General features: G+C 33.1%; 1 protein-coding gene across 1 annotated transcript in view; it reads right to left on the bottom strand.

Annotated features, from left to right (window-relative positions):
• Positions 1 to 4,266: 4,266 nt before the first annotated feature.
• The window catches only part of LOC145683617 (serine/threonine-protein kinase H1 homolog), a 68,141-nt gene continuing 54,721 nt past the window's right edge, over positions 4,267 to 17,686 (bottom strand). The window contains exons 2-3 of the mRNA XM_081754956.1: positions 17,408 to 17,575; positions 4,267 to 5,357 (exon numbers count right to left, since the gene is read on the bottom strand). Coding sequence (XP_081611082.1) covers positions 5,178 to 5,357; positions 17,408 to 17,575 — 348 coding nt within the window. The 3' untranslated portion in view covers positions 4,267 to 5,177. The remainder of the gene's footprint in view (positions 5,358 to 17,407; positions 17,576 to 17,686) is intronic.

Raw genomic sequence — 17,686 nt, 5'->3', positions numbered from 1 at the left:
GATCCCGGCGATCTTCCTTGTATTTAGTTTTCTCTGTATTTACGTCCAAATTTATGTTCCTGTGAGTGTTTAAGACCTCTGTATTTCTTTCTATTGTTCTCCTGTCATCCCCTATTATATTTACATCATCAGAGTACGCAATGACCTCGTGAATACCATTCAGCTCTAGGGCCTGGTTACTGTCTGATGAAATACACTGCATGGAAACAACGTATAGTACGTTACACAGTATTCAAGCTACGTTAATATCTCATTAATCTTAGCAATGTTCAACTCAATGTATAAGATGGAAGTTGTACACTCAAAGATTAGTTTAAGTGAAATAGAAGATCATATGTATATCGACTACCTACTGAAGCTATTTTGATATGGACTCACTTACAAATTTGCTATTTTACTTCGAAAATCTCCTTTACAGTGTGGAAAAATTATATTTAACTCGTTGAAAAAAAATATTACAACCATTATCTAATTTGTGGATAGGATGATATAATAGGACTTAAAAGGAACATCTCTTTTATGAATCTTTGGATGACCATAGATGATGGGTAACAAAGTGAACTAGTAACCTTTTAGTGATCTAGCAACAAACTTCTAACATTTGTAACGAAACAATAATTTCGTTGGTGATTTCTACTACTTTTTGTATCGGGTTTTGCTAACTTTATATACAGGGTGTTTCAAAACAACACCGTTTGGGAGGTGATTCCTGACACCAAGATAAGACAAAAAGTATAGACCAACCTGGGTGCACAAATGCTTCCTTTCGGAGTTATAGGCTGCCGAAAACATTGAAAAATGAAATTTAAAGGTCCATAGCTCTAATACTATGGGACCTACCGTAGTCGGGTCAAGACTTTGTTTAGAAACTAGTATGTGACCTATCCAAATATCCATATTTCAGAAACCTGCGGTACTTCCTCAACAATCTTCATAGAGGTAGTTTGTGAGTACTTCAAATTATATGCCCGTTTTCTCCGAATCAGCTCTGAGAAAAATTGCACAATGTAACACAACGCAAAAATCAATTATAACTTCTATGTCTATTATCACAAACTAAATCTCAGGTTTTGCGTTGCTTTTATGCAACTGTTACGGAATTAGGGCCTAGTTATTGTGTTGTGTCTGTCACTTCCTAAAATCCGACACGAGTTACCGTAGAATAAATATTTCTTGATTTACGCTAAATATAAATCCATCCATGTAGTTTCAAGAGTATGTGAAAGCCTTACATTTTAAGTAATTGTAAAGTGTTATGTTCTCGTGAGGTAACGAAACCGGAACATGTTACATTTTGTGGTGAAGTAATAAAACGACAACTAGTTATATTTTAAAAGTAGCAGCCACATCCAAGATTAACAAGCACTAACCCGTTTTATGTCTCCTCGCATTCCTATTCTGATGGTTATTTTTCTGATACGAGGGTTGATCGGAAAGTAAGGTTACCAAGCCTGCAGTGAAACGTGTATATACTATTTCATACAACCAATAGAGCAACAGATAGTACATACATTAGGTTATTTTTCGACATAGTCTCCATATCGGTTAAGGCACTTGTCGCATCGTGGGATAAGTTTGAAGATTCCCTCCTAGTACAAATCTTGTCCTTGCTTGTTCAGCCACTTTTTGTACTGCAGAATAACGTGCACAATGTGACGAACTTCCGAATGACATTCCCAATTCTGTCACCAGATGCCGTAACGGATCCTCCTGTTGTCCTGAATCAGCTTATCCACGCGAACTGTGTTCAAAGCTGTTGATGCCGTGCTGGGTCGGCCATTGCACTCCTCGTCGGTGACGTTGTCTCTACCAGCCGCGAACTTTCGACACCATTCTGCGACATGGTGACGAGATTATTACAGTCTCTCCGTAAACCTCTATCAGCTGTCGGTGAATTTCAGCCGCGGTTACATGTTTTGCCCACCAAAAATTGAATAACTGAGCGAACTTCTTAGCGAGACCAGTTTTCCAAACGAGTCGCCATTTGTGTTTACCTACAACTAGCGCCATGGGTGGTGGATCGGTGAAACTCTGCATACTTGCCAACTCCATGTATTAAAATTACCGCACTCTCTTCATTCCTCTATAACTGAAGAAACTCCAGAAATATCGGCCTTGTAACCTTAGTTTCTGATCCTTTCTCGTATTATTTCAGTGATCAATTCTGTTGCCATCATCTACCAGTGAACGCCATGCAACGTTGCCAGGTCAGGAAACCAAAATATCTGTACATCTATCGTAAAATATCTGTAAGAAAAAAAAATATTTTTTATTAAAATATCTGGATAAATATATGTAATGATTATTTGTATTTATCTCAGCTTTCTGTTACTTTCTCAACACAATAGGTCTATCTAATAGATAATGCCGAAACAGACTAAGTGAAATAATATTTTTTGTAGCATTCAGAAGCGTCACAAATCTCATTATACGCAATAATCGATGTTTTTACTAATCTCATAGTTTAGCACTTTCCAGTCCTTTGTCGACTCATGTTCGACATGCTTTTTGCAGTTTATTTCCTCCAATGTCAAGTGTAGTTGGTTGATTTCTTCGCTACTACATCTACGACTCATATTCGACATGCTTGTTGCAGTTTATTTCCTCCAATGTCAAGTGTAGTTGGTTGATTTCTTCGCTACTACATCTACGACTCATATTCGACATGCTTTTTGCAGTTTATTTCCTCGAATGTCAAGTGTAGTTGGTTGATTTCTTCGCTACTACATCTACGACTCATATTCGACATGCTTTTTGCAGTTTATTTCCTCGAATGTCAAGTGTAGTTGGTTGATTTCTTCGCTACTACATCTACGACTCATATTCGACATGCTTTTTGCAGTTTATTTCCTCGAATGTCAAGTGTAGTTGGTTGATTTCTTCGCTACTACATCTACGACTCATATTCGACATGCTTTTTGCAGTTTATTTCCTCCAATGTCAAGTGTAGTTGGTTGATTTCTTCGCTACTACATCTACGACTCATATTCGACATGCTTTTTGCAGTTTATTTCCTCGAATGTCAAGTGTAGTTGGTTGATTTCTTCGCTACTACATCTACGACTCATATTCGACATGCTTGTTGCAGTTTATTTCCTCGAATGTCAAGTGTAGTTGGTTGATTTCTTCGCTACTACATCTACGACTCATATTCGACATGCTTGTTGCAGTTTATTTCCTCCAATGTCAAGTGTAGTTGGTTGATTTCTTTGCTACTACATCCAGGGCCGGATTTAGGGGTGGTGGTGCAAAGGTGCATGTGCACCCCCTTCGTTGTAAATTTACACTACCCAAAGTGAGAAGCTAGCAGTGAGTTTTGTAAAATCAAGTTTCAGTCAATTTTCTGAAGGTTGAAGGAAAAGGATTCATGGAGAGCAGATACTTAGCATTTCCAGGACAACTCCTCATTCACACCACAGATGCCTGAAGGCATTTAAAAAACTCAAATTTAATTCAAATGTACTGGCTGTTATTTGGTGCACCTCCCTCAGAAAATCCTGGATCCGACCCTGCCTACATCTAGTAAACGATCGTTTTCACTCCTGTTTTAATATATGGCGTTAATGTAGTAGATTTTAACTTTAAAAAATAAATAGTTATATGTCAAACAATGTAATTTGGCAAATTAATTGAGACCTGTTCTGACAACCTCGGGAAGTACAAAATCCCTACAAAAGGTTAAGTTTATATGAGTGTGTTATGTATAACAATACAAAACTAGAAAATATTTCAAAAACAGTATATTACACAAAAAAAAAAAAAAAAAATCATATTTTTAGTGTTGCTTTTTGAAATCTGTTGGTCTGCAAAGAAATTTTTACATCTGGCAATGCTAGCACTATGTAAAAAAGAATTAGGAACATACGTACTTCAATTACTGTCTAACAGATACTGGAAATAGGATTGGTTTCTAAAATAATATCACGGAAGTAATAATCAGAATAGGAATCCTAGCCCACATTAAAAAAGTGGTTGTCAATTTTAACAAAATGAAAAATAAATTATTATAACGAAGGAAAAATGTGATTATGTAATTACGATGATACGATGTGATCTAAATGTGATTATCATGACATAATGTGATCAAAATATGATTATCAAAGATTTGCTACTATCACTGTTCGAATTATATAATTCCCACAAATTACTTCAACCCATGCTGAAGTGTCCAATGATAGAATAAACCCGGCTATACTAATTTTCCTGTATTAAAGATCTATTCGTTGTAGGTATGTGTAAAAGTACTACAAATAAAATCAGAAACAATTGTTAATAATTTTGTGCACTTTTCTTTATTTATAAATAGTAAAAAGTAATAACACTACAATTTCATCATTACCCCACATTTATTTTTTTCCCAATTAAAATCAAAAGTTTAGAATTTTTTTGGAATGTCCATTGTGCTAAAAAAAAAAAAAAAAAAAAAAATCAACAAATAATGCAAAAGCGTTGTTTACCCCTTAATATGCTCATCCCTCACTATATACATATATTGTACTATATTAAAAATTCTACACACATATTTCTTTAAAAGTAATACCATGCATCCATAGGATGATCATAACTTTTTTTTTTCAGCTTAATTATTTTGTATTCCAATATTCTTGTGTTTTCACTAACGCACAACCTAAAAATAATACCACTGCTTTTTAAGTTTTCAGGTACAGTTCCTTCACTAGAATCTTCATGTATATATATATACTGTATATATTGCGAAGTACAAAAGGAAATAAGCTTTATTTATTTATCATATATTAAAATACTTTTCTTAGCTAATACAGGCAAGAACAATTTGGATTCACTGGAAATATTTATGAAACTAAGAATAAGTATGTATAGTCAACTCCAAAGCACATGGCATTTCTGACCATAATGATTATAATTAATTAAGGCACGTTTTTTTTTTATTCTTTCGGAGTCCATTGTATATTACTATAAATATAAGGTGACAATAAACGAACATTTTTTTTTAATTTTATCTTATACAGCAGTCACAGATGAAATAAAATAATGTTAATTTTTGTAAATTTTTGTAAATAGTCATAATGAAATAAAAACAGTCACTGTAATTAAAATAAAATCGGTATGACTGATAGCTAATATATTATGCCATGAAGTACAACTAACTCTTTTTCTTAAAAAAAAAAAGTTTAATATCTTATAAAACGAAATAGAATTTATATTCTGTTGTAAAAGTTTCTGTAATACGTTGAAATTTCTGGATCTAATTGCAGATTATCTAGATCTCGTAGACAAACCCTTCTATGATCGGAGTGCAACGACCTCCTTGATCGGGAAGATTGATATGACTGAGCAGATTGGCTTGTTGAAGATTCTTGAGACGATTTTGTTGAAGCCTGTAAAAACAAACAAACAGATCATATTTTAATTTCTATCATCTTGTTTAAGTTTAGTTCATTCTATAATATGATTTAAAAATTAAAATTTTGCAACTATATTATAAATATTTTATATCTTACGCAACTATACAGGGTTTAGCATAAACGATTCATTGGGTTTCAAAGCTCTGTTGCCATGGCCTCCCAGGTCGCCAGATCTTGAGCCACGTGATTTCTTCCTGTGGGGTTATGTTAAGGACAAAGTTTATGTACGCCCAATGACAACAAAGCTGCAAGAACTGCAGGAACGCATCAGTGCTGCTGTGACGGACATTGATTGAAACATGCTAGTGAACGTATGGACGGATCTGAATTACCGTTTTAAAGTGTGCCGGCTGACCAAGGGCGCACACATTGAACATTTGTAAAATGTACCAGAAACTTGGTAACTGTATGTATCTTTTCATGTCCTTGCATGAGAACCAGAGAAACGTAACTCCAAAAATGCGATTTCCGTTTTCTTCGTGTTTGGACATAATTTTGAAAGCCCCACGTGGTATAAATGGAACGTAACGCCATCTGTTCTCCTTGTCGATCATCTTTTGAAATGCAGCTCAATTACCATACTATTAAAAACATCTTTTTTTTTTTTTTTTTTGTCAGAAAATAATATATTTGTTCTGTCGCCTGTAAACCTACGAAAATGGAGTTAAGTTTCTCTGGTTCTCATGCGACGATGTATCACCCGTCTTTGTACGTGGTATACTTGTAAATAAACAGTACTTTGAAACCCGACGAATCATTTAGGCTAACCCTGTATTGGTGGGTGAGAAAAGAACACTTTTAGATATTATTAGGAAGAGGAAGAGAAACTGGTTGGGACATTGCCTAAGAAGAGATTGTATCATGAGGGACGCCCTGGAGGATATGGTGGCGGGAAAGAGAGGGAGGGGGCGAAGGAGACTACAATTAATAGATGATATTAAAACAGAAAGATCATACGCGAAGACGAAAAGGTTAGTGGAGAACCGTGGAGCATGGAAGCTTCTCAGCTGCGGCAAGTGACCTGCCAACAAAGGAAGGCCTGCTACCTATGATGATGAACCTTGTATTATAAATAAATATACTTTTATCTGTTAGTTGGCTAGTAGTGAATATTTTAGTTCTAGCTGTATTTCATGCACGTTTCATGTATGTTTCTGTAAGCTTTTCTTTTTCGAGAGAATGCAATTTCCTGAGGTCAAACCCTGAACCACTTCCTTCGCTGCATCTTTATTTTGTTATTCTACTTCTGTATATGCTAGTAAATACGAAAATTCATTTTTAGTCCAGATTTGTATAGAACAAGGTTTGATTTGATTTGATTTATTTGCGTTCATTTGACCATACAGAGTACACAAATTTGTACATATGGTATAGAACATGTCATTTCACAATAATACATTGGTTAAATACAGAGTTAATAAACACATACAAATAAACTATAAGCATACGATATAAAACTAAATTTTTTTACAATAAAAGAAGGAAAAAATAAATATTTGTTATTTAATCTAATGGTTAAAATATATCTACGTACTAAGTTTTATTGCCTTCAGAAATAATAAAGAATTATTCACCTATATACTCATCTACAGAATAATAAGATTTACAAATTAGCATATTTTTAACCTCTCTCAAAAACTTTATATCATCTTTTAAGTATTTCAATTCTCTTGGTAATTTATTATATAGCACCGCACCTCTATAAAATGTAGTTTTTTCAAACATACTTGTTCTGTGTGACGGTATTACAAATTTATCACAGTTTCTAGTTTTATATTCATGTACGTCGGCATGCGTTAAGTAGTTATCTATGTTTTTTCTCACTAATTTTAATACCTCATATATATACAAACTCGGTATCGTAAGCAATCTGAGTTCACGAAATTTACTTCTACAACTACTACGAAAATGGGAATGTGTAATGATACGGATTATTTTCTTTTGTAATCTAAATATTGTAAACAAATCATTAGTGACACCCCAGAAGGCAATACCATACTGTACTCGGGAATAAAATGACGCATAATATAATGAAATTAAAGTGTCTAGGTTAAGAACAGAGGAAAGTGTATAAGCCATATAAACAATAGAAGATAAATTTTGGCATAAATTGTTTATATGATGTTTCCATTTAAGTTTGTCGTCTAGGTTTAATCCTAAGAATTTAGTATTTGAAGCACATTCCACATTATTATTATTAATTGTAAACGAAGGTTTAATTGGTGATGAATTAGTTGGGAAAAAATATAAACATTTGGTTTTTTCGGTGTTAATAATTAAGTTGTTGTGGTGTAACCAAGTTTCGAGCTCTCTTGCTGTTATATTTACATTATTTTGCAGCTCAGTTAAATTACTTCCTTTTACAAGTATATTTGTGTCATCTGCATACAGAAATAACTTACCATGAGTGATATAAAGTGGTAGATCATTAACATATAAAAGAAATAATATTGGTCCTAAGACTGATCCTTGAGGAACTCCTATGTTAACCATAGAAGGTGTTGATCTGTGAGTTTCGATATACAAGTTGTCTTCATTAATGAAATTTATCTCTACAAATTGTTGTCTATTTGTAAGGTAAGTTTGAAACCATTGGTTAGCAACACCCCTTATTCCATATGCATTTAATTTACTTAAGAGTAACGAATGGTTGACACAGTCGAAAGCTTTACTTAAGTCACAAAATATAGATAGTGGGTATGATTTACTTTCTATTGAGTCTACTACTTCTTGCAAGAAATGAAGGGCAGCTGTAGATGTGGATCTATTTTTAAGAAAACCATGTTGCGAGTCAGATAAAACATTGTTACGTTCCAAATGCGTAATTAATCTATTTTTCATTATGGATTCTATAATTTTCGAAAATTTAGAGGAGAGAGCTATTGGTCTGTAATTTTCGCATTTCTTTTTGTCACCCTTTTTGTGTAATGGTTTTATAAGGGCCCATTTCAGGCTGTCTGGGAATATACCTTGTGAGAATGAGTCATTAATTATGTGAGACAGAGGCTGTGCAATTGCGTGGATACATCTTTTGATTATAAATTCCGGGATGTCATCTGGACCCCTTGATGATCCGTATTTAAAATTCCTTACTACTGATATTATTTCCGAAGGATTTGTTGGAATTATAAATAAAGAACTACTTATTTGATTAATTCGATTAGGGTTATTCTTAATATCATTCGATGGTGTTTGCGATTTAAGTAGGTTAGTAACTATGTTGCTGAAGTAAGAGTTGAAAAGCTCAACAATAACATGAGGGTCTTTACAGTTTTTGCCGTTCGCGAGTTTTATTTCAGTATTTTGAACATGTTGTGGTTTTTGATTTGTTTCTTCTTTAATTATTTTCCAGGCCATTTTGGTCTTGTTTTCTGCATTAGAAATTATATTATTATAATAGGACTTTTTGGCTTGTTTTATTACCTTTTTATATATGTTTTTATAATTTTTACAGTAAATCTTAATACTATTATCCTTAGTAGTTTTGCTAAGATGATTTAGTGACTTCATCTTTTTACTACTCACTATTATACCTTGCGTCACCCATTTCTTTTGTTTATTGTTCTTGATTGTAAACGTTGCGTATGGGAAACACTGATCAAATATCAGCTTAAATTTACTGAAAAATATACTAAACTTATCGTTCACCGAATAAGATGATTTTGACATTACACTTGACCAGTCCTCGGATTCAAGATACTTATTAAATTGTAAAATATTGTCTTCACTGAAATTTCTTTTTCTCATTTTTATTATTTTTGAACAGCCAGTTTTTTTGTTTTGTGGATTAACTAACACATTTGCATTGTAAGAGTTCACAGTGGCTATTTGTGCCCGATGATCAGAAAACCCGCTATTGAAAACATTAACGAAGCAATAGAATTTCCTTTTGTTTATAATCACCTGATCGATGGCAGTTTGTGAATTTTCCGTTATTCGCGTTGGTTCATTAACTATTGCTTCTAGATTATGGCTAAGTAGTAATATTTTCAATTGACCATCAATAGAATTTTGGTCTAAAAAATCAATATTTATATCACCCACTACAACTACATCCTTCGTCTTTGTTTCATAATATGAAAGAATATTTTCTAAATTTCTGATAAAAATATTTACATCACTCTCTGGGGTTCTATATATACATATAACTACTACCTTATAAGATAATAATTCAACAATGGATGCCTCAAAATGTTTATCTATGTTTAGGTTTTCAAATTTCGTTACCTTTTTAATTAATACATCTGATCGTGAAAATATACAGGATCCTCCCTGTTTCATATTTGTTCTACAGTAACTTGCAGATAGGTTATAATTAGGAATATTAATAATACCAAGTTCATTTTGTTTTCTCCAATGTTCTGTTAAGCAAATTAGACTAGGTTCCTGCATATTTTTAAATAAAATTTCCAGCATAATTTTCTTTGTTGAGCTAAGCCCTTGTACATTTTGATGAAAAATCTCTAGTTGACTATGTTGAGTAGAGGTTAAGACACTATTGGACTTTTGTTTCGCCATAAAAGAATGATCGGAATCATTATAATGTGCTATAGAGGAAACATGAGTCTCATATGAGGGAGTGACAGTATTATTATTCTTTTGTTTAGGAAATTGGAATTCAGGATTAGCAACGCGAATAATAGTTCTTGGATTTTTTGACCTTTCTTGAGTGCCGGTGAGGTTATTAATACCCTTGTCCGCAATCATAGTATCATTTGTAGAGGCCAATTTCGTATTGAAATAATGACTTTTATTTTTGCCGTCAGCTAGAGTAAAAATATTGCATTCCTGAATTTCAATTTCGATACCATTCAGTTTTTTTGAAGCCTCTTTGATTGTACAGTATGTAGTATCATGCGACAAAGTACATTTTTACCTGCGTTATTTAAATGTAATCCATGGTGTGTAAAATGATACCTTGGAAAACGACTGGTGTTTATAAATTCCACATTTTTGAAATTTTTACCTATGCATTCAGCATTTTTATTGAATTCAAAAATTTGCCTATTCAAGGTTCCATTTGGACGATGCGGAAAATCGTATCTATAGGGAACGGTGACCACAACCGAGTTTATTTTTTTCTTATTCAGACATGCTAAAGTAGATTCGAGGGCACATAGTGTTTCTGTTTGTGGGAGATTATTTGTGGGGGATTGTGGAAAATTATTTGTACCAGCAAGGAGAACGACGAAATCATCATCGGTTAAATTTGCAGATAGTTTGTTTATATCTTCACACACTTGTTCAAGTTTGGCATTTGGCTTTACAATGGAACTTACCGATATATTGTTACTGAGGTTTTGGAGTGTAGATGCACAGTTTTTTCCCTGACTGTCGCTTAAGATTAATATGGTCGGTTTTCTGTCAGCTGTTTTAGACCTATCATTGAATTTTAGAGAATGTGTACTAGGAATTAATAAATCAGCCCTTGTAGTCACCGGTACTTTATCCACTTTTGATGATTCACACATTTGTTTCGACATTCTTTTAGGCGTTTCTTCATAATCATTCACTAAACATGCTTTAGACGCATATGTGTTTGAAATAGCACTGTAATTTTTGTGTGGATCATGTACAGGGGGACATATTTGTTCATTGTTTGTTTCGGTAAGTCTGCTTCTGTGGATGTATGTGTTTGGTAACGTACAAGGATACACTAAGTCATTGTTTACAGCAATATTAGTTGTGTTGCCGAGGGTAGTATGGAGTTTCGATGCATCTTTGCCATTCACATTTGACCCTTGTACTGGAGAGGGAGTTTGACACTTTGTTGTCTCTTCCAGTCTGCTACTACTGATCAGATAATTACTCTAAAAACACCAAAAGAACATTCGCCACTGGAGTTCATGAGTATTATCTTTACAGTAATTCTATTACTAAAATTTTACTTCATACAAATTGAGGACTAAAAAGAAGTATTTGAACTTACCAGCACACAGAATAGTAAAACAAAGAGGTTTAGGTCTTGATCTCGGGAAATTTCATATCATTGAAAAAGCACATTGCAGCATACATGAGTGAAATATAGGACAAACCTAAGATGTCAACACAACTAACAGGTAAAAATATCTCCATTTATTTATTTTCCTTATACACTCTTCCCAAAATACATAGTATGTCCTAATTCTTTGTATCTTTGGCAATCAAATAAACGGAAAGGATTCTTACTCTCTTGAAAGAAAATGACATGTTTTGTTACAAATATGCGGAACAAAACAGCACATACTTTGGAGAAATATTTCAGGTAAATAATAATAATAATAATAATAATAATAATAATAATAATAATAATAATAATAATAATAATAATAATAATAATAATAATACAAATTAAAATGTTCGAAAAATTCGTCGCCATAATCTGAGTCTCTCTAAATTAAAGTTGGCAAATGTGCAGCGAAATTTAGCAAGACGAGAGCGAATTTGTCGGCTACGAAACTAAGATTCTTTGACAGAAATAAGTCTGTTTTAATTTTAGTAACCGTATAATCTGCACAATCCTGATACATGTATTTCAATTCTACAGCTAAACAATTGACAAGACAGAAAGAAAGAAAAAGAGAGACAAATATGCATTATTTATATACGCTTACCAAGTATATATTAAACAACCTACGTTTATAGAAAGAAGCAGCTGTGTGCTGTCTGTAGTTACTTAGAACCGAAAATCTTTAGTTCAAATTCACCGGTAATATTAATCATTATTATTATTCTTGTAATTAATTTTGTATTCACGTGGAAAAGAAATATTTGGCAACTAAAGAACACAATATTTCAAAAATATAAATTCTAGTGTTGGATTAACTCTATAATTGCCTCAAAAATCTGTGTGAAATTCAAATTTATGTCTTACTCCAAATAATCAAGGTTAGTTTTAAAAAAAAGACAAAGAAAAGTCACGAAAACAAAAGGGCGGCCGTACATTGGCCAGAGGACAGAACAGTCAAGTCAAGATACAGCAATGCAACAAAGTCCCATCCACATATTGAGTCAACCACGCACTAGACAAAGACCTCTCCATGTGTGATTGTGACATACACTCAATGCACTCAGGTTTCTTTCTCTTTGGCTTGGTTGTCCTGCCTCTATTCAATGTATGACCGGTCTAATGATTCCGAATGGCATGAAATTGAATCTTTATTCTGAACAAACTTTTAAATAGATAAAAAAAATAATAGCTTTACCTCAAGCACCCAAGAAAGTGCATTTCCACAAATGGTTTCGATGTTGGAGATAAAGTTATTGATCTTTATATCTAACTGATATGCATTCCATTATTTCTTTAAGAACCTACAACCTTTTAAATACATTATTTTCTATTTACATTAAACATTATTCATGGGTAAGTACTTCTTTTTTTATCCTTGAAATCTAAAATGGACATTTGCAATTATTTTTTTTCCTACTATATTAGCTTCACTATACTTTTCAATTCTACGCATAAATGTTCATCAATAAATTATTTTGTTTCTTCAGGAATCTAATGTTTCTTTATATATGATAAATGAGGGGAAATAACAATTTTCATATGACACCAATTCTTCTATACGTTGATTTTATTTATTTATTTATTTATTGTCATTCGTTGTGTATTAAAGTTTCTGTAATTGAAGGAAAGTAGTAAAATACTAATAAAGTATGAACAAACATAAAGTACTATAACTTTGTTGCTGTTTATACATCCATGTCTGAAAATATGGAATAGACCGTACATAAAATTGCTTTCTCCTTCCCCGTTTTAAGTACGATAGGAAAAAAATCAGAAATCTTACATTTGTAAGAATTATCATGCACAACATAATTGAATGAAAATTCTAAAAGTAAAATACAATACCATGGATTAAAGAATGTAGTCCTCGTTATATTTAGACTGATTATTACGAGAAGTAGATATGTTAGATATGTGTTCAAAAGGTAATTATGATACCCATAACATCTAAAATAAAATTCAGCAGTTTTTTCATAAGCAAAGTCATTATTTGGACATAATTCTATTTTAGTGTAGTTTGATTGTCTTACACTGAAGATATCTAACCAAAAATCAAATTTTTACAGTACATAGTGATACATCTTGGACACATTAAGGAAACGCTACTCACACGAACAAATAGCATACTACAAATCCAAAGAAGTCAATGATTCCACTCAAACTAAATCTGTGAAGGAAAAACAAAAAAGTAAATTGATAATTTCTTTTATTCTGTTCTTACCGAAAATTCGGAATTTTCCTTAAATACAAATTTACCCCAATTCCGGTACCGTCCAAGAATACTGAGATTCTATAAAAGGTTATTAATATAAAGATCAAGAACGTATTTTCTTCTTAAGTGCACAAAACTGTATGTGCTTGCAGTCAAAATTTTATGTACTAGGTACATGACAAAACAATACTTTTCTTTATAAAATAAAAGTGGAATCAAAGAACCTATTCTAAATGCTAAGAACACACCTCTTTTTCACGTCCGTCTAAACATCTGGAAGAAACCACTGTATTAGAAATATAAAATTATTCTTCGAACAATATTAAACCTAGGGAAGGCAACTATGTGAAGGATATCGTATTTCAATAAATGAGCAGGGTGTGAACGATAGGAATCTCGGCAGAAATTAGCTTTGGGCGGGTGTGTGAGAGTGTTACTTTTCCAAGTTTTAGGTACTGTAATTAGTGACTCGCATTATTATTATTATTATTATTATTATTATTATTATTATTATTATTATTATTATTATTATTACTCGTGTTTAAAACCAGTACAATTTTACTGTTTATAATTGCGAAAACTGGACAATATTTTTATATTTGACTTGCTGGAAAATAGATCCATGTTACCGTACATAATTAGACACTACTATAAATCATTGAAAATAATATAATGCTATATAGTTCACTTCTATAGTTTTAAACTTTATATTGAATTTTCCTAATGTTGGAACAAGACAAGAATATGTTAATAGATATAATAGAATATATATATATATTTCGTATCTTCACGATGAACTGAAACCAAAATACATAAAACATGTATTGAGTGTCCAAAAATGGCGCGCACCCACTACAAAGCACTATTCTACAAATGAAAGTAAAGCAATATATTATATAAAAAATTGTATACCTTTCGGGTTCTGGTGTGGAGTCACCAATTGTACTATGTAGCAACATCGCAGACAAAGAACTATAGAGATGTACCAATCCATCAAATAGTTACATCTATTTTTTCCAGGTGGCAGTTAAAGTTGATATACGTTGATATTAGCACTGCTAACTAGCAGGTGGATGTACCTGCTTGATGGATTCATAGAACAATCCTAATGGTTCCAAGTTAATCTGCGACGTTGCTGTATAGTAAAATTTTGATTCCCCATAGGGGCTGAAGGAAACCCTGTAGAGTATGTCATTTACCTAGGTATATAGCACTTTCACTTTATTTTGACTTGAAGAGTAGCACTCTGCTGTCCGTGGGTGTTAGGTTTAGAAACCTCCATATATATCCTCCTCGCCTGCCTAGTGGCTAGTGGGCCGCGGTGGCTCAGTGGTAGAGTGTTCACCTCTGTTGCATGGGGTCCTCGGTTCGATCCCAGCTCGCACCAAGTAAACTTTATGGTGGACAAACACTGCGTGCGTGGGTTTTCTCGGTGTTCTCCCGTTTCCTCCCACTTTCTTCATTCTACCATTCCATTCATTTCTCATCATCACCGTCTCCTTTAGCCTAGCCGACATAATTGTGGACGTAAAACTTACAGGTTTCATTTTATTACCTCGTGCATGTAGCGTCTCTAATGCATGTGGTCCCTATTCGATTCTCGGTGGAAGAGCACAAAATAATTAATTTAAGAATTATTCATTTTCATTAATTATCCGTCTCCTTTAGTCTAAAGTACGTAGCATTAAACTAAAAGATTTAATTTAATTTCAATGAGAAAAAATCAAGGGAATTAACAAATTACTTTACAATAATGGCCCTTGCTTATATTTATACGTATAAATTATGATGGATTTAAAGTCAAAATAAGTAAGTAAACAATTTTCTTTATCAAAATTTATACGTTCCAATGTGCTACTTTCTGATTTCACGAAGTGCTGTATTTGGCTGATAGTTGTTCCCAATACTACAAATTATTATTATTATTGTAGCAGTTTTAAAAATAAGGGGTCACAGTGGCTTAGTGGTAGAGTACTCATCTTTTAGGCGCGAGTTCCTGGTTCGATTCAAGGAACGAGCTCCTTCGTGGCTAAGCAGTTAGCCTGCGCCTTTGGCGTGAGAGACCCGGGTTCGATTCCCGGCGGGAGCTCATGTGGTTCGGATTCCAGGTTAATCAGTACGATATAGCTTCGCTGATGAAAGAGACGTTAAAATCAACTCAACACGATTCCAGCACCCGCTAAATGAGGTTTGTGATGGACAAATACCATGTTCGTGACAAATACCGTGTTCATGACAAATACCAGTTTTATTAGGGTTCTTTCCTTTCCTCCCATTCGTCATTCTATAATTATCATTCACATCATCATCACCGTCTCCCTTAGCTTCGGTACGTAATCATGGGGCGCTAAACAAAAAATAAATAAATTTCCTCTTGATCAGGTGATAAAAATAATAAATCCAATTCTTACATTATCTTGTTAATTCTAAAAACAAAACGTTGAGAGAGAGATATCAAAATCAAATTATTCAATGAATCAGAGCTTCCTAAATAGATTAAATTCAGTCAAAGATCTTGGAGTTACATTTGATACGAAACTAACATTTAATAACCATATAGAGAACATACTTAATGAATCTCTCAAGATGTTAGGGTTCATAATTAGAACTGGAAAGGAATTTAACAATAGTCCTACACTAACAAAATTAATGTATTATGCCTATGTCCGATCAAAACTGGAATATGCTGCTGTGATCTGGAACCCATCGCAACAGCAATACAGACATGAATTGGAAAAGGTCCAATCTAAATTTATCAAATACTTGATGTACAAGACAACTGGAATCTATCCATATTATGAAAATTATCTAACATTAATAGACAACTTCTGTATCCCTACACTTGAACAAAGGCGAAACGTAATAGATTTCATTTTTCTCCATAAAATAGTACAAAACAAGTGTAATTGTACGGATCTGATATCGAAACCAAATTTTCATGTACCGACATTTAAAACTCGTGCTGATAACTCTGGCCTATTCTATTGCGAAACAGCAAGGACCAACGTAGTATTGAAATCACCAATCTGCAGAATATGCTCTTCTTATAACAAAATATGTATAGAACACAAAGAAATTGACATTTGTGATATGAACTATATGTTTAAAAATAACTATTGTAAATTTATTTTGTAATCCACCAACACTATAATTGGGCTTATGCCTTTGTGTTGATGACAAATAAATAAATGAATAAATAAATAAATAAATAAATAAAGTGCCAACACATAACTTTCACTGTCAATTTAGAAATTTTCTTCTATTGATCAGAATATTTTAACATTTTTAAACAATAGTTGTATTTAGTTTGTAATAAACAAAAGAGTTTTAACATATAGTTATTAAAATCAAATAATAATGTTATTTAAAAAGTAGTTCAAAGGGCACCAAAACAACATGATACGTAACCAAATGCAGTTTAGTTCTTTTCTCTAGTCGCTGCCTTAACTTATATTTTTGGGGGAAAGTTATTCTGGCAACACTGTAATTTCTATGGATGACAACACTGAAAATTCTTCAGGTTTATATTTTCTGTTGTAGAATAACTTTATCTATGATTGTGATAAGATGCATTTCATTATCTCCTTTCATTTATGAAAAACAAGCAAAAGAAATATGGTAAATTTTGTATTATTTTTAGTATGTCAGGCTCTTAATGAGAAATCATTCCTGCTACTCTCGTGTACAAGGCAAATGTGAACATAAAACATGGCGTTTCTAAGGCAACAGATCATGACAGATGTCCTGGATGTTACTTAACCTATAGTCTTTATTCATTTTTGGACTCAGACAGTAATTTATGACGTAGAATATACTTCATACCTTCAAGATGCTTTGGCTGATGGACCTTCCAAGCCGTCTGGAATTAGTTGTTGGTCCTAGCATCCATGGATGTCTCAAGGCTTCGGCTGCCGTCAGGCGAACTTCAGGGTCAACCACCAGCAGTTTAGCAATGAAGTCTTTCGCTAACGGAGACACGTCCGCCCAATTCTGAAAAACAAAGAGCTTCTTAATGTTGCGTATATCGGACATGGCCGAGACAACTCCCTAAGCGCTATTCTGTTAAAATGGAAGTTCCTCAGCATAGGTCATGAAACGTGT

The sequence above is a fragment of the Thermobia domestica genome, chromosome 1, assembly GCF_964235325.1.
Source record: "Thermobia domestica chromosome 1, izTheDome1.hap1.1, whole genome shotgun sequence".
Taxonomy (NCBI): Eukaryota; Metazoa; Arthropoda; class Insecta; order Zygentoma; family Lepismatidae; genus Thermobia; species Thermobia domestica.
Note: the sequence above shows the minus strand (reverse complement) of the source record. Positions and strands in the feature narration are given on the sequence as shown.